The following is a 27,964-nucleotide window of genomic DNA, read 5'->3' as shown; positions in this document are numbered from 1 at the left end:
GGGCCCGTTCTGTTCTTAGCTGCCTAGACTTTATGTATGCTTCCCTTTTCCTCTTGGCTAGTGGTACAATTTCTCCTGTCATCCACAGTTCACGAATCTTGCCCTTCCTATCCTTTGCCTTCAACGGGACATGCTTTTCCTGCACTATCTTTAACCTATCTTTGAAGGCCTCCCACATCTCAAATGTGAACTTCCCTTCAAATAGCTGTGTCCAATCCACATTTCTGAGCTCATGTCTAATTTTGATATAATTGGCCTTGGCCCAGTTTAGTACTCTTCCCTTAGGACCACTCTCTTCTTTATCTACGAGTATTCTAAACTTACAGAATTGTGGTCACTGTTCCCAAAGAAATCTCCCACCACAACTTCTATCACCTGGCCTGGCTCGTTCCCCAGTACCAGGTCCAATATGACCCCTTCCCTTGTTGGACTATTGACATACTGCTCTAGAAAACTCTCCTGGGACGCTTCTTACAAATTCTGCCCCATCCAGACCTCTGACGCTAAGTGTATCCCAGTCAATGTTGGGAAAATTAAGATCTCCCATCACCACTACCCACTATCCAATCCAAGCACCAATCCAAGCCCATCTGCTATGTTCATTTGCCTTACACACTGTACTCCTTGCATTAGATGCATTTCAGGCCACCAGTGTTTTTGCGCTCATCCTGCCTACCCTTCCCTTTATTAATGCTATCTTCATAATTCTTAAAGACCCCAGTCTCCACCTCATTGCCTACTTGTTTTCTCTTCTGGTTCCCAGCCCCCTGCCACATCAGTTTAAAACCTCCCCAATAGCAGTAGCAAAAACTCCCCTAAGGACATTGGTTCCGGTCTGGTTCAGAAGTAGACCGTCCAATTTGTAATAGTCCCACCTTCCCCAGAACTGATCCCTTTGTCCAATACATCTGAACCCCTCCCTCCTACACCATCTCTCAAGCCACGTGTTCATCCTGCCTATTTTTTCATTTCTACGCTGGCTAGCACGTGGCACTGGTAGTAATCCCGAAATCATGACCTTTGAGGTCCTCCTCTTTAACTTCTCTCCTAGCTCCATGAATTCTTCTTTCAGGACCTCGTCTCGTTTTCTACTTATATCGTTGATGCCTATATGCACAAAGACAACTGGCTGTTCACCCTCCCCTTTTAGAATGCTCTTCAGCCAATTGGTGACATCCCTGACCTGAACACCTGGGAGGCAACATACCATCTGGGAGTCCCGTTTTCAGCCACAGAACTGCCTATCTACTCCCCTCACAATAGACTTCCCTATGACTATGGCCCTACATGTCTTTTTACCGCCCTTCTGAACACTGTGCCATGATCTTGACAACTACTGCCCTCTCCTGGTGAGCCATCTCCCCCAACAGTATCCAAAACGGTATACCTGTTTTGGAGGGAGATGACCGCAGGGGACACCTACACTGCCTTCTTACTCTTTTTCTGTCTTTAGGTCATCCATTCACTGTCTCCCTCAGCAACTCTAACCTGCGGTGTGTTCACTAAATGTGTTATCCACAACCTCCTCAGCATCACGGAGTCCATCTGCAGCTCCAGAGTCGTCATGTGGTCAAAAAAGAGCTGCAGCTGGACACACTTCTTGCAAGTGTAAGAGTCAGGGACATCAGACACATTCCTAGCTCCCACATCATGCAAGAGGCACATGCCACGGGTCTGAGTTCCCCTGCCACTGTAAGCTTAGCTTTATATGAACTAAAACCAAACAATGCACTTAAATATATGAAAAAGAAAGATAAGAAAAAAAACTTACCTTACAGAGTCTTTTTCTTCCGGTTAGAGGAGGGGGGCGGGGGGGGAGATACTACATGTGTAGTATCGCGCGTTTAACCACTGTCCAATATAAATTAAGCCCTTACCTTCCCGGCAGCCCTCACCTCACCTCACCTTCTCTCCTCACCGCTCTGTCAAAATGGAGACCTGACTCCTGAGGTAAGTCCCTTTTTAAGCAGGAAAACTTACCTTTCCTGGCAGCCCTCGCTTCAACTTACCTTCTCTCCTCGCTGCTCTGGCAAAATGGAGCCTGAGAGTTTAATTACTATTATAACATTGAGCTGTGCAGAATCTTCACTCCAGTGCAGGCTTGTTGTAATGATGGATGTAATGATCAAAAGACATGTTGGGCAGTAAACCTGGCAGTGTTTCTCTGACCCCAGCGCTAGCAACACTGTTTCTCATTGTAATTGACTGAGATCAACAAATTTGACAAAGTTAATTGATCAAACCTCACCCAGCTCCGCAGTGTGTCCCAGTCTCTCTCATCTCACACACACACACGGTTTAAAAATTTATTTTACCCCTCTTCAATTAACAACAAAGTGACAAAGGTCCTTTGAATGTCTAACTACATTTATATTGCAAGAAGAGTTTGGAGATGTGAGCATTGTTGGATGGGTCAGCATTTATTGCCTGTCTCCAGTTGCCCTGAAGAAAGTGGTGCGGAGCTGTCTTTTTGAACCACTGCAGACCATGTACTAAAGGATTCAAAGCTTGCAGGTAGGGGTGGTGTAGAACCTGCAGTCATAGGGTCACTCCCAGAGACACAGGATCATTGTCACTCTCACAGACACATGGTCAGTGTCACTCCCACAGTCATAGGATCGTGTCACTCCTACAAACACAGGGTTAATGTCACTCCCAGTCACATTATATATGTCACTCCCACAGTAACAGGGTCAGTGTCACTGCCAGTCACGCTGTACCTGTCACTCTCACAGTCACAGGATCAGTGTCACTTCCACAGGCATATTAGTCTCAATCCATCAGACAAAGCTCAGTGTCACTCCCACAGACACAGAGTCAGTGTCACTCCCACAGCAACACTGTCGGTGTCACTCCTGCAGATACATTGTCAATGTCACACCCACAGAAACACAATCAATGTCTGTCACTCACACAGACACACTGTCACTGTAATACCTACAGTCACACAGTCTGTGTCACTCCCACAGACACAAAGTCAGTGTCACTCCCACAGACACATTGTTGTCAGTGCTATTCCCACAGAAACAGAGTTAGTGTATCAGTTTGGCCTGAAGGGTATTAAGAAATATTCTCCAGTGCTAACTGTGACTTGTTAATGATGTTCCATTGTGTTTTATAATAAAGACCATGAACTCTGCTTCCAGGTAAACCAGGAGAAGGTGGGTGATCGGGGCTCAGGTCTGGGCTACCTGGAGCACATCTGCCAGCTCATTGAGACCATAGGCCAATTGCAGGACCAGAACAAGCAGTTGCAGAAGCAAGCATTGATCACAGAGAGAGCCCTCAAAGTGAACAGGATGAAGGAGGTAAGAGGCTCCATCTGTTGTACAAAGTCTATATACATGTAAAAGCACAGGATGAGCCTCGCTCTGGTGGGGGTCCAGTCTTGTGAGTAAACCCAGTGTCCAGAAGGCTCAAGCTGGGGAACAGGAGCTGAGGTGGGCCATGCGTGGTGAGCAGTTAGTTTTCAGATGTCTGTATGAGAGAAATGTCAGAGGTGTGGGCACATCAAGAGCTACAGATAATCAGGATGCCTAAGGTCTCATCACTGCTCATGAAAACGAGACGTGTGACCTCTCTTCCCCTGGCGCCAGGTCCCGGAACCACTTTGTGACAATGGCAACTAACCAAGTGGCAGTGCCCAGGGCTAATGTCCCATTCAGTACAGTGCCCCATGAGCTGCAAATTCAATTGGACGCCTACACAGCAGCAGTGCCAGAAGGAGTACTGGTCATTTCTGAGATTGCAGCTGAGACCATAGGGAAATGCCAAAGCAGAGACACAGCCTCCATCCCTTCAGAGAGACATAGAGAGTGCAATGGGTTTGGGGAAATCAAGTAAACAAACTTTTTACATCAGTCTGAGAACAAGTTGGGGTTTGGAGGGGATCATCTTGGTGGATGGCTGATGCGAAGGATGTCCAAAAGGAGTACCATTCCCACCCCCTCAATATCTCCCTGCTGCCCCACTCACTGTGCCCAAGGGACCATTGAAACACTAGGAGGTTTACTCAGAGGTGCCCACTGACAAAATGCCTGTGATAGTGGGAGGAGGTCCTTTCTAGATACTGGCTCACTTGGATTCCTGGTGGGTGTGCCAGCTGCCACCTCACCCAGTACTGGCGATGGAACCTCCCATCTAGTGAGTGGCGTCCCACTTAATGTTTCCCACAAAGATTTTACCTACCATCCCATCTCCCAGATTGTCACCAAAGAACTGCTAAAATTCAGTTCATTGAACTCAGTCACTTGTGTATATCTCCTAGGAGCTGGGTTAAAGTACTGGGATAGTCAATTAGAGAAAAGCTAATGCTGTTTCTTCAGCTATATGTTAAAGGACAGGTGAGGGACTGGGTCATTTTGGATTTAGTGTCGTGTCATTAGAAATAACTCATTTACCTCATTGTAAAGAAGTGTTTGGGAAATAATGACCATAATTTCAAATTAGGTTTCAATGTGATATACTTTGAAACTAGAGTGTTAAATCTGAGCAAAATAAACTATGAGGATATAAGAAGCAAGTTGGCTGTGGTGATTTGGGAAAAACTGGAAAGATTTGACAGTATACAGGCAGCAGCTAGTATATAAAGAATGGGTTGAACATCTGGTTTGAGTTGCAGAGTAACACCAACAGATTCAAATCCTGTATTGGCTGAAGTCACCATGAAAACCCTGCCTTCAACTTCATCATCATCTGAGCTGTAGTGATGCTCAGTTTAAACCACCCCCAATCATCTCACGCTGTCTTTCTCTAATGGGAGGGCAGCCCCATGGTTCTCTGGGACTACAGCGACTTTATCTTTCACCTTTACCTCATATTTAAAGCAATACTACTCAGTCTGCAATAGACATTCATTCCCTCAAGGCACAAACACCCAAAGGGATTAGCCATGACCAACAGAAGAAATTAAATATCGTAGTAGATAAAGGAATGTGGATGTCAGGAAATGGGGCAAATCTGTGATTGGGAGCAAAATAGAACCCAGCAAAGGAGGCAACTTATAAGGAAAGTGAAAAAATGATGTGAATGTGAGTATGAAACTTAAACACAGACTGTAAAAGCCTTCTTTAGGTGTGTGCAAAGTGAAAGATTAGCTCGGACAAATGTGGGTTCATTACAGGTGGAGACAGAATGTATAGTGCAGGACAGGGAAATGGGAGAAAAAAATGAACAATCAATTTGTGTCTGTCTTCACAAAACATGATCTAGACCATCTCCCAGAAGTCTTAGGCAATCAAATGGCTTGTGAAATTGAGGGACTAAAAGAAGTTCATGAAGAGGTCTTGTTTTAAAGGTTGATAAATCCCCTGTACTAGATGAGCTTTATTCCAGTTTGACATTAGTGGAGAAATTCTAAAATCCACTATAAAACACTAGGCACTTAGAAATTGATAATGGAAAAGAATTTCCTTTATGATTGACAAACATGCTGGAGTTTTTGAAGACATAACTCAGGGCATTGGTGAATGGATATAGTGTATTTGGAATTTCAGAAGGCTTTTGATTAGGGCCCACACAGTAGGTTAATAAATATTGATATAGCGCATGGGGTTGTTGGAGGGTATTTTTGCATGGATTGAGAATTGGTTAATAGATTACATTACAGTGTGGAAACAGGCCCTTCGGCCCAACAAGTCCACACCGACCCGCAACCCACCCATACCCCTAACCTAACACTACGGGCAATTTAGCATAGCCAGTTCACCTGACCCGCACATCTTTGGACTGTGGGAGGAAACCGGAGAAAACCCACGCAGACACGGGGAGAACGTACAAACTCCACACAGTCAGTTCGCCTGAGGTTGGAATTGAATCCGGGTCTCAGGCGCTGTGAGGCAGCAGTGCTAACCACTGCGCCACCATGCCGCCCACAGAGAGTAGGAATAAACAGACCGATCTCAGAATGGCTGGCTGTTACAAGTGGGTTACCGTGAGGATCACTGCTGAGTCTGTAGCTGTGCACAGTCGATAGAAATAATTTGGATGGTGGGATCAGTTGTAATATTTCGACATTTGCTGATTGGGAAACTGGTGGGAATGCAATTTGTCAGTAGGATGCAAGGAGGCTAGAAGAGAACTTGCACAGACTAAGTGAATGTGCTGGAATATGGGTGATGGAATATAGTGTGGATAAGCTAGAAGTTATTCACTTTAGTGGAATAAAACAGAAAGGCAAAGTAATTCTTAAATATTCAGAGATTGGGAAGTGTGGGTGTTTTTGTTCATGAGTCATTAAAAAGTATCTGGGAGGTGGAACACTTCACCCTGGCTTGGAAATACATCGCTGTTCCTTCACCGTCACCAGGTCAAAATTCTGGAATTTGTTCCCTAACAGCATTGTGGGTGTCCTTACAATCCAGAGATTGAGCTGTTCTCAATTAGAGAGGGACAATAAATGTGCCCACATTTCAAGGATAAATGGAAAATCAATCAGGTAGCGAGGACAAACTGTATTTGGTCTTCATCAGAAGGGGACGTGATACAGGAGTAAAGATGTCTTGTTAAAGTTGTATACAGCCACATTAAGACCTCTCCTAGACTACTCAACAATTCTGGTCTCTTTATCTAAGGAAGGACAAGTTAGGTTAATTGGCCATGCTAAATTGCCCCTAGAGTTCAGGGATGTGTAGGTTAGGTGCATTAGTTAGGAGTAAATGTAGGGTCGGGGAATGGGTCTGGGTGGGTTACTCTTCAGAGGGTCGGTGTGGAATTGTTGGGCCAAATGGCCTGTTTCTACACTGTTGGGATTCTACGAATGGAGATTTACCAGATTACCTTAAAAGTATTCCCCGCCCGGTCATTGATCTCACCACCAAAGGGAACTGCTTCTTCCTGTCTATCCTATCTATGCCCCTCGTAACTTTATACATCTCAATCAAGTCCCCTCTCAATCTCCTCTGCTTTGGAGAAAACAACCCCAATTTGTCCAATCTCTCTTCATTAACTGAAACTCTCCAAGTCAGTCAACATCCTGGTAAGTCTCCTCTGCACTGTCTCCAGTGCTAACACAGCCCTCCTTTGAAGGGACTGTGATAGTAAGGATCTGTGAGTGACGGTCTGTGGGAATAAGGGGATCACTGAATATAGAAATCACAAATGTTTGAGAGGTATTGGGAGGTTGGACGATTGAAGCAGGCAGTGTTGATTGAAGTTACTCAGGAAGTTACTTAGCCCTGTGTAACTGTACATCCAGGCTGATCCAGGCTGATCCAGGCTGATCCAGACATCCCTCGGATGTAAACTGTGAGATTAACTGAACTTGATGTGACCCCAGAACAACTGCCCTGTAACCAAATCTAATGACAGCCTGTTTTAAAGGGGAGTAAATGACAGGGATCCACGGAGACAGAGAACAGATGAAAAACGGCTGAGATAAAGTCTGCCCTGTTAACACTGAGAGCAGTAACAGCTTTGTGCAATGAACACTGTCTGATGGAGAAAGGTTCACACTCCCTCTTCACCACTACCCCGTGGGGTAGAGACAACATAAGGATCTCTTCTCTCTGGGTCAACCTCTCTCTCTCACTCACTTTTTACATATGTGTGAGTTTTTCTCTCTTTCTCTCAATCTGTATCTTTCTGTCTCACATGTGTGGATGTGCATGTGTGTATGTCTCTCACTGAACAATTGCTCTTTCAATCTGCGTGAACAATAGGGTTTTGTTTCATTCTGCCAATCTTCTTGACTATCTCTTTTCTTTCTCAAAATGTGTCTATGTTTATCTGTATGTGTATGTGGGTCTGATCATGTGTGCCTGAATATGTGCATGCCTGTTTGTACATCTGCCTGATTGTTCAGGAGAATGGGTTGAAATACATTTCATCCATGATCGAATGGTGGAGCAGAATGGCCTGATTCTGTTCCTATATCATATGGTCTTGTGAATTGTGTGTGCATGTGTGTGTGTGCCAGCCCAATTCTGAATGTGTATATCTATGTATCTGCTTGATTATATGCTTGTCTGTATGTCTGCCTAAATTGTGTGAACATGCATCTGTACGACTGCCTGATTGTGTGTATATTTAAGTTTGCCTTTTTGGGCGGATGGGTGTGTGTGTGTGTGTGTGTGTGAGAGAGTGAGTGTGCACACGTGTGTTATCTGATGCATTTTCTGCTGAATGGTGTTCCACTGGTTTTCAAAGCTGAGAACTTGCAGGAAAACAGGATATCCGTTTGGAGGCTGGTTGTTACAGAATATGCAGCTGCTCACACACAGCACTGCCTTTTGGTCTGTGTTAGATTCCCTTCACCATCAAAGTGCTGGCCAGCAGGACATCAAGGTGCACTTCCAACTCAGAAATATTTAAAAATCGAATGACAACTTATCACTCCCTCAATCAGTTGCTCCCTGATTCCCTAACTCCAAGAGTTCATTCCCTTGCTCTTTCATTCCCTCAGTTCCTTGTGATCTTCATTTCTCACTCCTTCAGTCTCTCGGCCTCAGTTCCTCAGTCACAGAATTATTGAATCATACAGTACAGAAGAGACCCTATGTCCTATTATGTCTGTACCACTAAAACATTTAGTCCTTCACTCCCTCACTATTTCTCTGATTCTCAGCCTCAAACAAGGATTGGGGAAGTGGGGACAAGTGGGGAGCTTGGGAGGGTTGAGGAAGTGGGTGTTCAGAGCTTGGGTTTTAAGGAGGATTGAGGGAATAGAAGGGAGACGGAGGGGGAGTGTCGGTCAGTGCCCTATCCTTTAAAGTCCTTCACGATGACTCTCTAACAATAAACCTTTCTTTTTTCCCCATCCAGGAGTTTTTCCTGAATCACTGCTCGTGTGGAGCTGTTGGGATCTATCAGAGTCTGGCAAACCTCCCTGATCTCCAGATAGGATCTTGCAGCAGCTCTCCAAGCCATGGGATCTCCTTCAAGGGGGAGGACACAGCTCAGATCACAGGGAGGACAGAGAACAACAGTCAACAAGGTCTGTCACTGACTTCAGCTCCTGGTCTAGCACCAACTACACTCAGTTTACACAGAACCCAGAACATAGAACATTACAGTGCAGTACAGGCCCTTCGGCCCTCAATGTTGCACTGACCTGTGGAACCAATCTGAAGCCTACTTATAATACACTATTCCATTTTCATCCATATGTTTATCCAATGACTGTCTAAATGCCCTTAAAGTTGGCGTGTCTACTACCATTGCAGACAGTGCGTTCCATGCCCCTACTACTCTCGAAGTAAAGAAACTACCTCTGACATCTGTCCTATATCTATCACCCCTCAATATAAAGATATGTCTCCTCATGCTAGCCATCACAATCCAATGAAAAAGGCTCTCACTGTCCAACCTGTTTAACCCTCTGATTATCTTACATGTCTTAACTTATAAGTTACCTCTCAACCTTCTCTCTAATGCAAACAGCCTCAAGTCCCCCAGCCTTTCCTCATAAGGCCTTCCTTCCACACCAGGCAACATCCTAGTAAGTCTCCTCTGCACCCTTTCCAAAGCTTCCAAATCCTTCCTATAATGCGGTGATCAGAATTGTATGCAATACTCCAAGTGCGGTAGCACCAGAGTTTTGTACAGCTGCAGCATGGCCTCCTGACTCTGAAACTCAATCCCTCTATCAGTAAAACTAACACACTATATGCCTTCTTAACAACCCTATCAACCTGGGTGGCAACTTTCATGGATCTATGTACATGGACACTGAGATCTCTCTGCTCATCTGCACTACCAAGAATCTTACCATTAGCCCAGTACTCTATTCCTGTTGCTCTTTCCAAAGTGAATCTTCTCACACTTTTCCGCATTAAACTCCATTTGCCACCTCTCAGCCCAGCTCTGCAACTTATCTATGTCCCTCTGTAACCTGCAACATCCTTCAGCAATTATCCACAATTCCACTAACCTTATTGTCATCCACGAATTTACTAACCCATCCTTCTTCACCCTCACCTAGGTCATTTATAAAAATGATAAACAGTAGTGGCTCCAAAACAGATCCTTGTGGCACACCATTAGTAACTGAACTCCAGGATGAACATTTCTGATTAACCATCACCCTCTGTCTTCTTTCAGCGAGCCAATTTCTAATCCAAACAGCTAAATCACCCTCAGTCACATGCCTCTGTATTTTGTGCAATAGCCTATCGTGGGGAACCTTATCAAATGCCTTACTGAAATCCATGTTAACTGCTTCACCTTCATCCACCTGTTTGGTCACTCAAAGAACTCAATAAGGTTTGTGAGGCAAGACTACTCTTCACAAAACCATGTTGACTATTCCTAACCAACCTATTCCTCTCTAGATGATTATAAATCATACCTCTTATACCTTTTTCTAACACTTCACCCCACAATTGAAGTGAGTGGTATGTCTACAAACATACCATTCAGTTTAATCTCTGAACATGGGATCTCGCAACTACAGGAGTTAGTGAGTGAATGATGATTGAGAGAGTGAGTAAGAGATGAGTGGGGACGAGGGGTGAGTGAGTGAGAGATGAGTAAAAGTGAGGGGTGAGAAAGTGAGGGGTGAGAGAGTGAGGGAAGAACTCAGTGAGTGAGGGGTGAAAGTGAGTGAGGAGTGAGTGAGTGAGGGCTCAGTTAATGTGGAGTGCAATTGAATGAGGGGCTCAGTGAGTGAAGGCTCAGTTAGTGGGGAGTGATTGAGTGAGAGGCTCAGTGACTGAGGGGCTCAGTAAGTGAAGGTTTAGTCAGTGAGGGGTACAAATGTCTGAGGGGTGAGTGAGTGAGGGCTCCGTGAATGAACAGCTTAGGCTATTGTAGAGCAGTGTTCTCTGCTTTATACATTGCTGATACTCTTTGAGCAGTGAGTGAGTGAATCAGGGTATGCTGCTGAATGCAAGCTGTACTCAACCATGATTGGAGCTTTGACCCTGTCTGCTTTACATGAAATAGGGTTAAGGTAATTGTGTGAACAAAGCCCCCATCAGTATTTGGGAGCTGTTAAATGTAGTACTTCCACAGCAGTTTGGATGTCCCTTACCCATAGATCTCAGCTGGATTGGGGTGGGCTGCTGTGTCCTGGTTCAAGAATGTGACAACAGTGAGCTTGCTATGATGGAAGCAATTGGGTCACACCTGCTAAATAAAGGTGCCTCTGTTACAGCTGAGGATACACAGGCAAACGGCAGAGAACACAGCAGAAAGTACATGTGCAGAAAAATGTTAAGTCAGCAAGACCTGGTGCTTGGCCATGAAGAACTGAGTGAGCTCAACTCTCACTGCCAGGATCACCAAGATGTGAGTAACTTCAATTGTTAACATCACACTTTGAAGGGCAGTCAGATCATTTTTAAAAACATTGGCAACTGATTTGAGAAAATGTTATGAGAAAGTGCACTGAATCCACTTGGTGTGATAGAGTGGAGTGACATTTTTGAAAATAGAAGATTCTGAAACTCTCCTTGGGTCATCAGCTGGTTCAACATTACAACCGTGACCTTGCTGCTGGCAGTGGAAAGTGTCCTGCTTTTGTGTTTCCTGTCTTTACTCTCCTGTAGATGCCTTTGATCTTCCATTTGCTGATTTTTCCTGTACTCACCCGAGTGTTGACTCTCTACAATATCCACAGGGACTTTTTGTAACTATCCGTGCATCCTGTTTTGTGGCCAGTTTCCCTGTTAATTAGTTAAAGCTGATGTTTTGAAGTTCAGTTCAGTCATTTAGCATGGTGCCTCTGTCAGGAAATCCTGAGCAGGGTCACAGACTGAGACTGCAGAGCCTACAGCTGGTTGCAGATACTCCATGGGGTGCAGTGGTCTTTTCTTGGTCCCTGTTCTTTTTTTGGTCTAAGGAAGCTTTCTTTTTATTCTACCATGGCACATGAGCATTCTTGTTTACTGCCCATCCCTAGTTGTCCCTGAGAAGGTGGTGGTGAGCTGCCTTCTTGAACAGCTGCAGTCCATGTGCTGTAGGTAAATCCACAATGCTGTTAGGGAGGGAATTCCAGGATTTTAAACCAGTGGCAATGAAGGAATGATGATAAATTTCCAAATGATGAGTTGACTTGGAGGGGAACTTTCTGGTAGTGGTATTCCCATATATCTGCTGCGCTTGTCCTTCTAAATGGAAGTAGTCATGTGTTTGGAAGGTGCTGTCTAAGGATATTCTGAAGTGCATTGTATAGATAGTATACACTGCTGCTACTGTGCTTCAGTGATGGATGCTTGTGAATATGGTGCCAATCAAGTGGGCTGTTGTTTCCTGTTTGGTGTCAAGCTTCTTGTGTCTTGTTGGAGCTGCACCCATCCAGGCAAGTGCCTCACACTCTGACTTGTGGAACTTGGCTACAAGAGAGAATATTAAAGTGAGCAAACAGATCAGCGACTGAGTTATGGAAATCGTTGCTGAGTTATATAGACCATAAAAGTACAAAGACAATGCCAACTCACTCTTCACTAATACTGCAGTGTAAGGAGCTGTGGCTATTTCATAAGTGAAGAATGGACGCAGTTCCTCTAGTTAGTGGAGACTGGCCAGCACATTCCCATTTAACAGAGAATTGATCCCTACTTTATTCCTCAATCACAGACTTAATCCTGACAACTGACTGACACTAAACCAGACTGTTTACACCTTTTATGTCATATTCCCACCAACAAAACAGCACTTGAATGCAATGTTTTCCCAGCCAGTCCATAGCCCTTATTTATGGTTTTGTAACCATTCCATTCAAATGTTGGTCACCCATATCTTGCTCATCATAACCTGAGGTCATCTAAAACTTTGATGCCTGTGTCTTAACCCACTGCAAAGCTCTGTGCCCATTCTCCCTCTCTCTCTTTCTCTCTCTCTCTCACACACACACACAGGATTGTAACATTCTCATTCTTCTTTTCAAATCTCTCCAAGGCCTGGCCCCTTCAGCTCTCTGGAATCTCCTCCAGTCCCACAACCCTCTAAGAGTTCTGCATTCCTGTAATTCTATCTGCTGGTGTACCTTCATTTGCTGGACCTGCTGGATTCCCTCCCTACCCACCCTGCCTTGTGTCCTCACCTTCCCCCACAAAACCTATTTCTTTGACAAAAGCTTTTGGTCACCTTTCCTAAAAGCTCATCCTGTGGCTCAGCTTTAATTTTTATTTGTTGATGCTGCTGTGAAGCACCTTGGGATGTTTCACTGCAATCAAAATGCTATGTGAATGTAGGCTGTTGCTGCTCTTAAAGTCTCTGATCATAACAAGGCAGCAGCAAGCAATATTTGGCCTCAGCACCACTGTGACCTTCACTTCTCCATCCCTGCCAGAACCTCTTCAGGGCAAGATTAGAATGGGGGCAGGTTTGGTAGTGATGCTTCCACAGTGGAATAACTGGCTGTAAATTCGTTTCACCGCAGAGAGTCCACTCAGCCCACTTTGGGGTACCGACTGTGTGGAAGTGTTACTCAACTAGCCCCACTCCGCCTTCCTTTCCCTGTTACTCTACAAATCTCTCCTCTTTGGCTGATTATTCAATTGCCTTTCCAACGCCTCAATTGACTCAGCCTCGATGAAATGCATTTCAGATCTAAACTGGTGACTGCTAAATAGAACTTTTTGCTCATGTCATCATTGTTGCTTTTGCCAATTACCTTAAACCCCCATCTCCCTCATTCGCAATCCTTTCCCAAGTGGAAACAGTTTTCCTGATCGACTCTGTCTGGAACCCTCCTGGTTTTAAAACCTTACTCAATCTCTCTTCAACCTTCTGTGCAAGAACAACAGCCTTTCCATACGATTGAAATTCCTCACCCTGGAGGCATTCTTGTATCCTTAAACCCTCTTTCTGTTACTCTTACTGAAATGCCTATAACTGGATACAAAATATTCCGAGGCTGAATCATTGCCCACTATCTGGAACACTGGAGACCACACCTACATCCAGAGATGTGAGTTAGGACCCCTTGGACATCCTGGCTTCCTCCCTCCCCAGGAACTATCCAGGGAGTTTGAACTTGTTACATGGAATTTTCTGGCTCTCAGAGAACCTGCAAGGCAGAATCCGAGACTTCAGGAAGGTCCTTGGTACTTATCTCAATTGTTACTTAGGAAATCTCAGGCAGAGAAAATCTCATCTAGCTCCAGGATAAACATACAACTGACCCTTTAATTTCCTCTTGACCTTTCACCAGATCCCCAATCACCCCCCAACCTGACCTGACTAGACCCCATCATCAACCTCCCCCAGCCTCACCTCAATCTGCCAATTGTCCCAACCTTTGATCTGGATAACTCCTACAATCTGACTCTGTCCTCCATCTGATTCCCTCAACCTTCAAACTCCCACTGAAACTCCAACATTCTTGGACCATCTGTGTGCCATCACAACCCTCCCACCCCTCTGCCCACAACACTCCGGCTGCCCCATCTCACCCTATCGACCCTCCAACTGCCTTAATGACACAATCCCAAACTGACAATTCCTTCTGATCTGACCACCCACCCCTTTACACACCTACCTCCATCCCATCTCATTCACTTAACCATTCCATCTCCCTCAGCTCACTTGCCTAACCCACCCTGGCATTATTCATAATAGTTTGTGGAAAGAAACCAATCATTATCATTGGAGTTCAATTTGATTCATAGCTTAAAAAGGTTATTAGACATGACTTTAACATGAGGTAATGAATACAAATATTTTCAAAGGGATGAAGTACTCAAGCTGTTTTAACGTACTGAATGGACTTTTATCAATAGATGTGTTTTTATTTTATTACAATGAACTCTGTAATTGGTATTTAGAACTTTATTTTATCTGAGAGTGGTCTATCTATGAGTCTGAGGTCCACCTATGGGCCAGTTAGCATGCAGGAGTTTAGGGTAAAGGTGAGCAACAGGAGGCCAAGGTTAGCATGTGTTGTCAGTTAGCATATGGGGGACATTGGGTTTGCCAAGGAAGCGATCATGAGCTGGCCTAGAAACTCCAAACGCATCATAGAGGTGGCCTCATGGATAGGCATGAGATAGAGTGAACACCCTGGGTGAGGGCCTGATGTTTGACAAATGCGACCAGAATGGGGTCCCTTACTTTAGCTGGCACCCAGTCTGGCCTACCCCCAGAATGAAACCAGTACAGCTCTTGTTTGGATGCGGGCAAACCAGGCTGGGAAATGTCCTGACTCGAGCTACCCACCTTGATGGTGAAAATGCAGCTTATTAACTCAGTTCCTCTCTCCACAGACACTGCTTGACCCATTGAGCTCCTTGACCTTCTGTTTGTATTTCAACTTCACCGGGAACATTGCTCAATCTTTTCTGTTGTGCATTTCAGGCGGAAGGCCAATCCAGTGGGAAGATCAAGCTCCTGCTTCGTGATTCCAAGTTAAAAACTCGCCCAGTCAGAGATTCATTTACCATGTTAAAGCAGTCCTGCCCTCAGCTTTATAGGTAATTATTGGCTCTTGCCCTGCATTACGCCTAATGCATGTATTTTTCTCCTACACTGACATCTTTTGCAGGTCTGCACCACATGCACAAGCTGAGGGGATTGAGCTTTGCTCTGTCTCTTTCTCTAGAATTGGTGGGGTTAGTGGTGGGGGGGGGGGTTGTAGTATAGATGTCCAGTGATATTAGTGGGTGGGGAGAGAGAGTACCATGTGTCTCCAGATAGTGTTAGGAGATGCACTCAAGTGTTGGGGTCAGGGCAGGGAGAAAGGGAAATGATCAATGCACTGTGTATGAAGTGGGATGGTAAAGAGATAGGTTTGTGTCTGTCATGAAAGTTTCTACAGTTCTCTAAGCACATAGACATATTTCTGACTCCTCCCTCTCTGCATACCGCTGTTTATTAAATTTCCCTACAGTGTGGAAACAGCCCTACAGGCCAGCAAGTCTACACCGACCCTCCAAAGAGTAACCCACCCAGACCCATTTCCCTCTGACTAATGCACCTAACACTAAGGACAATTTAGCATGGCCAATTCACCTAACCTGCACATCTTTGGACTGTGGGAGGAAATCAGAGCACCTGGAGATATGAGGAGAACGTGCAACTCCACACAGACAGTCACCCAAGGCTGGAATCGAACCTGGGTCCCTGGCGCTGTGAGGCAGCAGTGCTAACCACTGAGCCACCGTGCCACCCTGTTGGGTAGGGAATTACCCAACTTTACATGCTGGTGTAAAAAGAAAGGTGTTGTATACCTGTGATCTCCATGGTTGACCACACCAAGGGTGACATCCTACTATCTGATCAGGCCTCCCACAGCAGGTGCCAGAAATGCTCCAGGGAATCTTTGTATTCAGTTTCAGACTTTAGGATATGACACAGGGGCACAGGACAGGCAGAGTGATGGTTCAAGGTGGAGAACAGACAGAGAGATGAATTGACAGTGTGATGTTCCAAGCATGATGAAAGGCAGATTGATGGTTCTGCTGGCAGAGAATAGGCAGCCATAGTTCCACGGCTACAGAACAGGTAGAGCAACAAGTAAGTAACAAGCAAAGAGATTATCCAACATTCACAGACAGACCAGTCGTGGTTCTAGCCCACACTTGCCAATGCCTGAGCTAAACAGCATATCTGGGTCATGCAGGTGGTTCAGAACTACTTAAAGATCATTGTTAATTAATCTGTTTCAATCTTTAGGCCGGAAGATGGAAGAAGCAGTCCTCTGATTAAGGAGACAAATTCTGCCAGTGTCTGGGGCCTCAACAGGAACAGTGACTGGGAGTACACTCCCTGATTGTTTGGGCAAATTTAGTGAAGTGAGTCTCATCTTTCAGCTGCCATTAATATCACAGATTTTTAGAGTCAGTTACACCAGACAGAGTCCATTAAATCTATGCCAGCTCCTGACAGAGCTATCCAGTCAGCCCCACTCCCACATTCATTCCCTATAGCCCTGCGAGTTTCACTCACTTGCTGTTGGCAAAGGTTTTTCTCCACATTCCCCATCACCCCTGGTACCATTCCCCATGCCCCCAGCACCACCCTCTGCCCCCAGCACCACCCCCTACCCCCAGTACCATTCCCCATGCCCCCAGCACCACCCCCTGCCCCCAGCACCACCCCCTACCCCCCAGCACATTCTCCACCACTCCAGCACCATTCTCATGTCCCTTGTACAGTCTTCATCTATCAATAGCACTAATCCCCATTCCCAGCAGATTCCTCATTGACACCCAGCACCATTCACTATGCCTCCCTCGCACTGTAATATCTGTACCCTCTTGTCCTTGTGGCCTCAGCTGGAGGGGTGAGTTGTTCCTTGCCTGCCTTCTCTCATTCATAAGTATTCTTCAGAGATAAACACATCTGGTATGAATCTTGCCCCTCTCCCAGTCCTGTTCTGCCCCTACACAGGAATCCTGCTTCCAGTGCGTTTTCTCCTCCATTTCCCTCATGCATTTTCTGCCAAACCACCTTTCAACCACTGTCTGACTGAAGTATTGATCTCTCTCACTCTCCTTCATTCTCTTTCTTTCACTCTTGGGTATTATTCATTAATTTCCTCTCTTTTTCAGCCATTTCCAGCACTTCTTCATTAATCCTTCAATACATGTGGTATATATGCACACAAAACGTTCTCCTGTGCACAACTCAAATGCATTGAGCTCACACAATAGTTTCTTTGCCTATTGACCATATCTCCGAGCTGCGTAACATTATAAACAGAATGTGGCAGCTCAGCATTCTTTATCTAAGATTCAGGTTCCGTTTGTATGATGCTAACACAGCCTTGATTCGGACAAAGCTGAATATCTCCATTCTATTTAGTATCTCACAATTGTATCTCCCATTGCCTGTGGTCAGCTGCCCCCAAGGAATAGGAATTTTTTCAAAGACTGAGAAGCAGACTTTTGACCAAAACAAGAACCATCTGAGCAGATTCCTTGACTACTGAACTGCTTTCCCAGTTTTTTGCCTTCATCCATAACACCCATGTTATTTTCCTGTCTGTGTATGTGAGGGGGAAGTTTATTGGGAGGTTAGAGTTTTTACTAGTAGAGTTATTTGATGATAATTAAATATCATTATTAGTGATTATTTGCCTATAGTTACAGCCTATTTATTTGTAGAAAATAGAAAATGTTAATAAAATGTTAAGTGAAGAAAGTCTTTAAAGGACCGTCAATCTACAGGGAGTGCAATGGGTGGGAGATATACAAGGGAATTGCAGTTTATGTAGTTAAATTATAAGTTGCCCACAGAAATTATGATGAGCTGAAAATGTGTTGCTGGAAAAGCGCAGCAGGTCAGGCAGCATCCAAGGAGCAGGAGAAACGACGTTTTGGACATGGGCTCTTAAGGGCTCATGCCTGAAACGTCGATTTTCCTGCTCCTTGGATGCTGCCTGACCTGCTGCGCTTTTCCAGCAACACATTTTCATCTCTGATCTCCAGCATCTGCAGTCCTCACTTTCTCCACAGAAATTATGATGAAGAGCCACCAGACTTGAAACATTAACACTGCTTTCTCTCCACAGATGCTGTCAGACCTGCTGAGTTATACCAGCAATTTTGGTTTCTTTTGTTGAAAAGAAATAGTCTTTGGTCAATCATGTATTTTTTGTCAATTGCTACAGAAAACATTTTAAAGCATTAAATCCTGCTGAGTCCTTCTTACAGCTAATAATCTCTTTTTTAAAGTCAACAGTTTTCACATAATCATAACACAGGGTAGATTTGAATTCAAGGTCCAGAATTACAGGAAATGTCTCTAAATTGAGTACATAAATCCAAACTAATACTATTTTATACATTGGGACTGAAAGTACATAAGATAATGCAGTTGGGCAGGATAAACAAGGTAAGGAAATTCATGATGAATAGTGGGACACTGGGAAGCACCAAAAAATAGAAGGACCTTGATGTGCATGCTCACTTAAGGTATCAGGACAGGTGGATAAAGTGGTTAAGAAGGCACATGGGATATTTGCCTGCATTAGCCACAATACAGAATTTAAGGGCAGAGAGATTATGCTGGAACTATAGTACAGTTCTGGAATCCACATTACAGAAGGGATGTGATTGCACTGGAAAGGGTGCAGAGGAGATTTACTTGGATGTCGCCAGAGCTAGGCAGTTTCAGTTATGAAGAGAGATTAGACAGACTGAGTTGTTTTGCTTGCAGAGGAGGAGATTGAGAGGGGACATGATTGAGATGTAAAACATTTATGAAGGGCATAGAGAGGGCAGACAGGGAAAAGCTTTTCCTCTTGATGGAGGAATTAATGACTGAGGGCATAGAACTAAGGTAAGGGGAAGGAAGATTAGAGGGGATGTGAGGAAAAATGTTTTCACTCAGAGGGTGGTGGGAATCTGGAACTCACTGCTTATAAGGATGGTAGAGACAAATTCTCATAACAGGAATGAACTTCCTGAGAAAGTGGTAGATATGGGTACAGTTACAATGTTTAAAAGACATTTGGATGGATATTCCAATAGGAAAGATCTGAAGATGTATGGGCCAGGAGCAGGCAGGTGGGACTAGTTAGGTTTGGGATTACGTTCGGCATGGACTGGTTGGACCAAAGGGTCTGTTTCTGTGCTGTATGACTGTATGACTTACTCAAGGAATTTTTACTTCAGTTTTCACTTCTGGGGTTAAGTTTCTGCTTAGCACCAAGTCTCTTTGTCTTCTTCATCTTCATTCTTAATCCATGTTCCTTATCTAAAGATATCCTAATCTAGTGCGCTACTGTCAACAGTTCTCTGAACTTTTGCTTGAAAGAAAACATCCCAGCTTTGCTGACCCTAATCTTGTAATGAGTCAGCACCCCCACCCCATCCGTAAAAATAATTTGGTAGATCTCCTGCACCTTCTTGAGAACCTCATACAATTCCTAAAATATAGTGACTAGATGGAGTCAACCAGAGATTTATGAAGGTTCAGCATAACTTTCCCTGTTTTGTATTCATTGCCTGTTTTTGCAAAGACCAAGATCCCATTTACTTTACAATCACTCTCTCAATATGCCTATCACCTCCACAGATTAAAACTGCATGTTGTGTCTCCCTTACTCATCTGTCAAAATACATCACCGCACAATTTCTTGTATTAACTGCATCTGCCACTTATCTGCCATTCTGCTAGCCTGTCAATGTCCTGTTACACTCAATTGGCACCATCCTCACTGTGTGCAACTCCACTGAGTTGATACTTTGAAATTTTGTTCTGTATTCTGATATTCTTTTACATACAGCAAACAAAATAGTGGCCGTAGCACTGACCCTTGAGGAACACCACTCTCAACCAGCCACATCTGATAAACAAACGTTTCCCAAAGTCAAAAAATGTAGCACTGGAAAAGCACAGCCAGTCTGGCAGCATCCAAGGAGCAGGAGAGTCGACGTTTTGAGCATAAGCTCTTCATCAGGAATTCTCTTTTTAAACGATCTTTGGATCCTGTTCGACACTAACCCTCCTATCCCATCAGCCTCAACTTTGTTTACCAGTCTTTTATTTATTACTTTGTCAAAGGCATTCTTAAAATCCATAAAGATAACATCCACATTTTTTTTAATCAGCCTGCTGTAATACTTCGGCAAAAACGTCAATTTGATTAGTCACAATTTGCAAATTTGTGCTGGTTCTCCTTAACTAACTCAAACCTTTCCAAATGTCTTGTGTTTCTCTCCCCAAATTATGTGTTCCAAACCTTCATCAATTTTTTGATGTTAGACCAACTGGCCTGTAGGGATGTCTTTTACAGCCCCTTTTGAATAAAGGTGTCACATTTCCCATTTTCCAGTCCTGTTGCACCATCCCTGTAGCTCGGGTACATTCAAAGGTTTTGACAAGCCCTTCCATTACTTCCATGACCACTTGCCTGGGATTCATCCTATTCAAACTTACATATCCCAAGCTTTTCCAGTATTTCCTCTTTTCACCCTATCCAATGTCACTACCATCTACTGGAGATTCCTCTCCATTAATAAACACAGTACAAAGAGCGCATCAAATATTCTTGCCTTGCACTCCTCAAAACACATCACCTTCATTATCCCTGATAGGCATCACCCTGCTTCACTAACAGTTTATCATTTCCATGCCAGTAGATGATGTTTCGGTTCCCTTTCATGTTGATCACTATTCTGTTCTCATATTCTCACTTATTCAGTCTTTGTCCCTGTTCACTTCCCCTATCCTACTTTCCACTTGAAGAATACACCCTCTTTCTATTTTATCATAATCTCAATCTCCTCATTATCCAAACAGCCCTGATTTTGGCTGCTCTACCTTTTGTCCTTGTAGGAATGTACCTAGTCTACACCTGAAGCATCTCTTCCTTAAAGATCAGCCATGGTTCCTTTATAGATTTCCCTGCAAAACATAAATTCCACTTTATGCTGACTAGGTCTATTCTGGTCCCATTGATTTTTTTTTTCTCTCTGATTTATACGTTCTAGTCTCAGTTGTTCCCAGCTCTTCTCCATTACTAATCTATTCACTACACAATGATCAGTCTTAACGAAATGTTACCCCAGCTACTCGGTCCACTTGGCCCACTTCATTTCTGAAAACCATATGGGAACATACTGAACAAGAGCTGAAAATGTGTTGCTGGAAAAGCGCAGCAGGTCAGGCAGCATCTCCTAACATACTGAACAAGGATGTTACCTTGAACTCAATTCAGAAATCCCTCCACTCCTTTCTCCTTAGTCTAATATTACCCAAATCAACATTTTGGTAATTAAATTCCACCAGAATCATTACCTTATAGTTCTCTGTAATCTCCCTGTAAATCTGGATTTCTATTTCTCTCACTATTTGGAAGTCTATAGAATGACCTCAGTAGTGCAATCATACATAGATTTCTTGCTTCTCAGATCTCAATAAATGGATTTTGTCATTACACCCTTTTTCTAGCTCCTCCCAAATCATTGCTGCCACACAACTTTCTTTCATCCTATTGCTATCTTTATTCTAAATATTCCACATCCTTGTGCATTGAGAATCCAGTCCTCACTATTCTAAGCCACATTTTCATCATTGCCAATTCGTCAAAGTTCCAGAGAGAAATTTTATGCTTGTAACTCATCGTCCTTATTCATCATACTATATGCATTTACATGTAGGCAACCTGCCTTTGTAGGTTCCCTTGTTCTTATTCTTCATTTCTATTATAGAAATCAACCTGTTCAGAAATGTTATTACACACCTCTGGAACAGGCGAGACTTGAACTGGGCTTCCTATAGATAGTTTCTAACAAATTTGTTCAGAGATGTTAATAAACACCTCCCGAACAGGTAGGATTTGAACACAGATTATTTGGCTCTGAGATAGGGACACTACCACTGCACCACAAAATCTCCCACCAGACTCTTTGTAATCTTTTGACAAACATTTAAATCAGATTAAGCCAAATTAGAAGAGAACCAGCCCTTTATAAAGTTAAATGTTTAGAGCAAATTTAAAACTAAATTGAAATAATTTGTTTGGATGGAAGTAATATATCCCACTCCTGTGGTGCCCATTGGTCACGAAGGGTCTGAAATTAGGATGAGGATTAGGGTTAGGTCACCACGCAGCATGCATCTGAGCACACCCTCATCTGCAAATAAACACAGAGGGAGGTTGTCAGGTTTAACAATTCCCTCCACTGCGCACTGTCTATACATCGTTATGGCCTCCTTGGCCAGGCCCATGAGGAGATCCTCAGATCTTCCCTTTATTCTATGCCCTGTGTGACCAAAGCTCAGAAACAAGTGTCTAAAGCACAAAGAATTTAAGAAGCAGACCCCTTAAAAAGTGAAACAGGAGCTGCAACCTCATGTAATCTCTGTACCTGTGGAACACAGACTCAAGACTGCAGAAGCCTGGGAGCCTCTGAACCATCTCCTGACTCTTTATTCTATTTTAAGTGGACCAGTTCGAATAGAATCAATCCAAATTAAAATGCAGTAGCTCCTTAAATGGGAACTGTAACAAAGATCAAATCACAACTGAAACTTAGAAAGTTTAAATTAAAACTTGGTCATGGGGAGTGATGATAGTCTGACTGTGCCCATTGGTTACAGTCTGGACAACTTTGTGCTCCCTTGCCAAGGATGCCCAGGTAGAGATGTAACCATGGAAGAAGGACAGGCAGCAAAAACAAAAGCTTAACAGGTCTGGCATTATCTGTGGAGAGAAATCAGGATTAACTCAAATTCTGAGGAAGGGTCACCGGACCCCTCTGAAACATTAACTCTGATTTCTCTGCACAGATGCTGCCAGACCTGCTGAGCTTTTCCAGTAACTTTGGTTTTTGTTTCTGATTTCCAGCATCTGCAGTTCTTTTGCTTTTCATTAAGAAGTGCAGGCAGCTTGGTTTAACAGTCCTCCTCACTCTATAGCCTGTAGTTGTTTGCACTGTTTTGGGCTATATTCCTTAAGAATATGGTCAGACCAACGTGCTCCAATACAAAGCACTTGCTTCAGAAATCACCATAAAATCTTCCTGTACACCCTGCCTCTTCCTAATTTTCTGGACAGTCTCCCACCTCCCATCCTAAACAATCAGTGCACATAGTGTGGGCACCTGAACAAATGATCCAGGGAAAGTTGATCCACTGGCTACTCCACAAAGACTCCAGCTTCTCCAGAAGTTAGAAACCCTGAGCACAAGCTGAACCAGCTGGGTACACACTCTGAACCACAGGGGAGCCTCAAGACTATCATGCCAAGGCTCAGCCACTGTCCTCTCTTATCCCAGTCAGTACACTGTCTAACTCCTCAATACATCTTTATACAATTCTTTAATTACCCAGTGTAATACTGAGTGTTTATCATTTCCCAGCTTTCTGTTTAAATCAATACATGAGGCAGAGAGAAAAAGGACAAAATACTCATCAACCAGTCACCTATCTTCTTTCCAGTTCTGTTACAGTTTGGTTTTCTTTAGAAAGCACTTGGTCAACACTCATCCCTCACATCACGTATCTCCCACACTGCCCAACCCCCTCCAGGACTGACTCACCCCTTCCCACACTGACCCACTCTCTCCCAGTCTACCTCAACCCCTCCTGGGACTGTCTCTCCCCCTCCCCCAACCCTGTCCACCCCTCCCTGACGGTCCCAAATCATCCCAGACTGTCCCACCCCATCCCACACTACCCCACCCTTCTCTCAGATTGTCTTGACCTGTTTTGGACTATCTCACCCCCTCCCAGCCTATTTCACCCTTTCCCACACTGTTGACCCTCTCACAGACAATCCCACCTAATCTCAAATAGTCTCTCCCCTCTTCCACATTGTCCCACACACACACACCCCTCCCAGAATGTCCCATTCCCCTCATTGACTGTTACATCCTGTCCTGGATTATCTTACCCCTCTCAGAGTGCCCCAGCCCCTTCCACACTGTCCTAAATCCTCCCAGACTGCCCGCACCCTCCCACACTGTCCCACCACCTCCTGGACTGGCTCATCCCCTCACACACTGTTCCATCAATCCTTTGAACTGTCTCACCCCTTCCCAGACTGTCCCGCACCCTCCTGAACTCTCTCTCAGACTATACCACTCCCTCCTGGATTGTAACAAATTAATGGCTAAAATCCATGTAAAGGAGAAAGTGAGGACTGCAGATGCTGGAGATCAGAAGGGCTCATGCCCGAAACGTCGATTCGCCTGCTAAACATTCCTGAAGAAGGGCTTATACCCGAACTGTCGATTCTCCTGCTCTTTGGATGCTGCCTGACCTGCTGCGCTTTTCCAGCAACACATTTTCAGCTAAAATCCATGTAAGGCAAACAGCCCATGAGCAAATTATTTCAAATTGCAAGATATAAATTAGGGTCAATTGCATGTGTTTCTGTTCCATTCTGGGGATCATACTTATAGATTTTAGTGAAGGTCATGTTCATATAGAGCTAGTTACTAGATTGCTGGTTTTGTGCAGTTGTTTCTGCAGTTGAAATATAAGGGTTCGATGTTACTGAATTTCAAAATCACTGTTAAATAACCCAGTGGATTTGATAGCTAATGTAATGGGAGCTGTTTCTGTTGACCTGACATTTTCTCCATATTCTTGCAGATAAGAACACTGTCCAGAGAAATTCTAATAACGTGTGACAATCTATCTGATCCAGTAGAGAGGGAGTCTCTGGGGCAGCACTATGGACATAGCACAGTTGGCACTACTGAGTGGCTGCTTTGATCTGTCATCCAGGAATTTCTGGAAACTTATTTTAAATACAAAGCAGACCAGTTTGTTAGAAGCCAGGTCCGCTATGTTGAAGATTGTGTTTATCCATCTTTTCTGTAATGCGTGAGGTTCTGTGACCTTCTTTATGTTTGTACTATTCACTAATTGACAAAGTTCTGACTTCAAGTAATGTCAACTGGATTGTCAAAATGATTAAAAACCAAAATAGCTGCACATGGTGTAAATGAGAAACAAAAACAGAAATTCATGGAAAGGTTCAGCAGGTCTGGCAGCATCTGTGGAGAGATATCAGAGTTAACATTTCGGGTCGCATGACCCTCCTTCAGAACTTGAGTTAACTTTGAGTTCTCTCCACAAATGCTGCTAGACCTGCTGAAGTTTTCCAGGAATTTCTGTCTTTGTCAAAATGATTGTTTTATCTTATATTGTTTTCAGTTTCTTGGTTTGGTTTCTGGCTGAACTGCAACTATGATTATAGACCTCGGACATATTTAAGATATTTCCGATAAACTACAGTTCCACGAAAGAAAATGTCCGAACAAATTACTGAAGATGCTGGAATCTGTACTGAGGACAACAAATGCTGGAGATCATAGTGGGTCAGGCAGCATCCATGGAGAGTCTAGATGACTCTTCATCAGAGAATCCATTTGAATGATGCCATTTTCCAAAATAGCGCTGCTGACATTGGTTGCTTCATCCATGACCATGGTTTCCCACCCACTGTGGTTGACAGGGCCTTCAATCGCATTCCACCTATCAACCATGTTTCTGCCCTTGCCCCTTCCCATCACTCACAACAGTGTGGTTGGGTTGCCCTTGTGCTCACTTTTCATTCCACCAGCCTCTGCATTCAAAGGATCATTCTCCATCATTTCAGATAATTCCAGCAGAATGCCGCCACCAAACATACTTTCTCCTCACCCCCACATCACCATTTCTCAAGGATTATTCCATCTGGGACACTCCAGTCCATTCCACAACCACCAACACCACTCCCTTTCTCTTCAGCTCCTTCCCATGTAACCACAGAAGGTGCAACACCTGCCCTTTCACCTCCTCCCTGCTCACTATCTGGGGGCCTAAACAGTCTTTCCAGATGAAGCAGCATTTCACTTGTACCTCCTTCAATCTTGTGTATTGTATCCACTGCACCCAATGTGGCCTACTCTACATTGGAGAAACCAAATGCAGACTGGGTGACTGCTTCGCGGAACACCTCCAGTCTGTGCACAAGCAGGACCCTGACATTCCTGTTGCTGATGATTTTAACATAGCGTGCTGCTCATATGCCTACATGCCTGTCCTTGGCATGCTGCAGTAAATCATGGTACAAATTGGAGGAACAACATCTCATCTTCAGACTAGGCACTTTACAGCCTTCTGGACTTACTATGGAGTTCAATATGTTTAAATTATGAATATTTCTTCCCTTTCTTTTAGATTGTCCTCTCCTCCCCCCATCCCACTTACAATCCTTTCAAGTCTGGCAGGAGACGTACCATTGTTCTGCCATTCTCACATTCCAATCAGTTAAACTGAACTAACAATATCTTTTCTTCACCAGCACCCTACATGTACTACCCCCAGGATGCTCCCCCACCCAACTATAGCATAAATGCTGTCCTATCCACACTTTACTTCAGTTCTGATGAAGTGTTATCTAGACTCGAAACGATAGCTTGCTGTCTTCCATGGATGCTGTCTGACCCGTTGCAATCGCCAGCATTTTGTTTTAGAATTAGAATCCCTATAGTGCAGAAACAGGCCCTTCGGACCAATCAGTCTACACCAACCCTTCGAAGAGTAACCCACCCAGACCCATTCCCCTACCCTGATACCAATTGGCATCAATGAACACATTTTTACAGATTATCAAGCATTAAGCTTTACTCAGGGGTTCAAGGTCTGCATATGTTACTATTATTTCAATTATCACCAACTCCTGCACTGTTCATTTCAAAATCCAAAGCCCAGGAGCAGTGGTATTCACTGGTGAACCGCTCCAAAAATCTAAACTCCCCACTTCAGGATGTTTGAATTAAGGGGTGTTACTCAAGAGGGGCCAGTGTCTGACACTCCCCTGATGACATGTGGTTGGGGGGGGGAGGTCTGTTGCCCAAACTGAGGCACTTTCCCAATGGGTTTGACTCTGAACACATTGACTTGAATACGAGGAATTTCTTTCCAAAGCTGGCAGTGAAGAGATCACCAGATCTCCAGAGAAATACTGTAAATAGCCATACTGGGCCAATATACAGGATCTTACACTGATCTCCCAAAAAGGTTAAGACAGCAACACCACAGAAACAAAAATCTGACCAGTGAAATTGACGAGGGCAGCAAAAATTAATACTGTGCCTGAGCAGAAAGGTTTTAATTAATATGATTCAACAAACCTTCTTCTTAGGAAGCTGTTTTGTTTTTAAACAATGTGAATACTACATAAAGATTTATCATACATTATCTTTCATATACAGATATATTTATCAGATTGTTCTAACTGTGAAGCTTGATCTGTGTAATATTACAAATAGTAACAGATTTCTATATATTGTAACTCAACAAAATGTTCTCAGATGGCTGTGGGTACTAATAAAAGGCAAATATTCAAGAAGTTGAACGTTCAAAAATCATTGCATATGTCAAGTTATTGAAGAATATTGAGACCCAGCTCCAGAGTGAATTGAATTTTGAAATGTACTGGTGCAATCTTCACTTGCTGTGTACCTTAATCTCTACCCTCATTCAGAGACAGACCACAGAGCATTGGGTCTGTGTACGGGGCAAATACCACACTAATGCAGCAGATGACATTCATCCAGTCTTGAATCCAAGGCAACAAGAAGTTAGAATTAAGCTAGAACAGGTTTAGAATAGCAGGGTTACAGAAAGGGTGGTA

At 43.9% G+C, this 27,964-nt stretch overlaps 1 protein-coding gene across 2 annotated transcripts in view; it reads left to right on the top strand.

Annotated features, from left to right (window-relative positions):
- si:ch211-250c4.3 (uncharacterized protein LOC100535981 homolog) overlaps nucleotides 1-27,679 on the top strand; it is a 61,027-nt gene extending 33,348 nt beyond the window's left edge. The window contains exons 3-8 of one of the 2 annotated variants that reach the window (XM_060841835.1): nucleotides 3,147-3,308; nucleotides 8,761-8,932; nucleotides 11,093-11,226; nucleotides 15,238-15,353; nucleotides 16,555-16,673; nucleotides 24,931-27,679. In XM_060841835.1, coding sequence (XP_060697818.1) covers nucleotides 3,147-3,308; nucleotides 8,761-8,932; nucleotides 11,093-11,226; nucleotides 15,238-15,353; nucleotides 16,555-16,651 — 681 coding nt within the window. In that variant the 3' untranslated portion in view covers nucleotides 16,652-16,673; nucleotides 24,931-27,679. The remainder of the gene's footprint in view (nucleotides 1-3,146; nucleotides 3,309-8,760; nucleotides 8,933-11,092; nucleotides 11,227-15,237; nucleotides 15,354-16,554; nucleotides 16,674-24,930) is intronic. The other variant, XM_060841836.1, reaches the window with a different exon arrangement.
- The last annotated feature ends 285 nt before the right edge of the window (nucleotides 27,680-27,964 follow it).

Source organism: Hemiscyllium ocellatum, chromosome 22 (genome assembly GCF_020745735.1).
Source record: "Hemiscyllium ocellatum isolate sHemOce1 chromosome 22, sHemOce1.pat.X.cur, whole genome shotgun sequence".
In the NCBI taxonomy this organism is placed as follows: domain Eukaryota; kingdom Metazoa; phylum Chordata; class Chondrichthyes; order Orectolobiformes; family Hemiscylliidae; genus Hemiscyllium; species Hemiscyllium ocellatum.
This window is presented reverse-complemented; position numbering and strand designations above follow the sequence as displayed.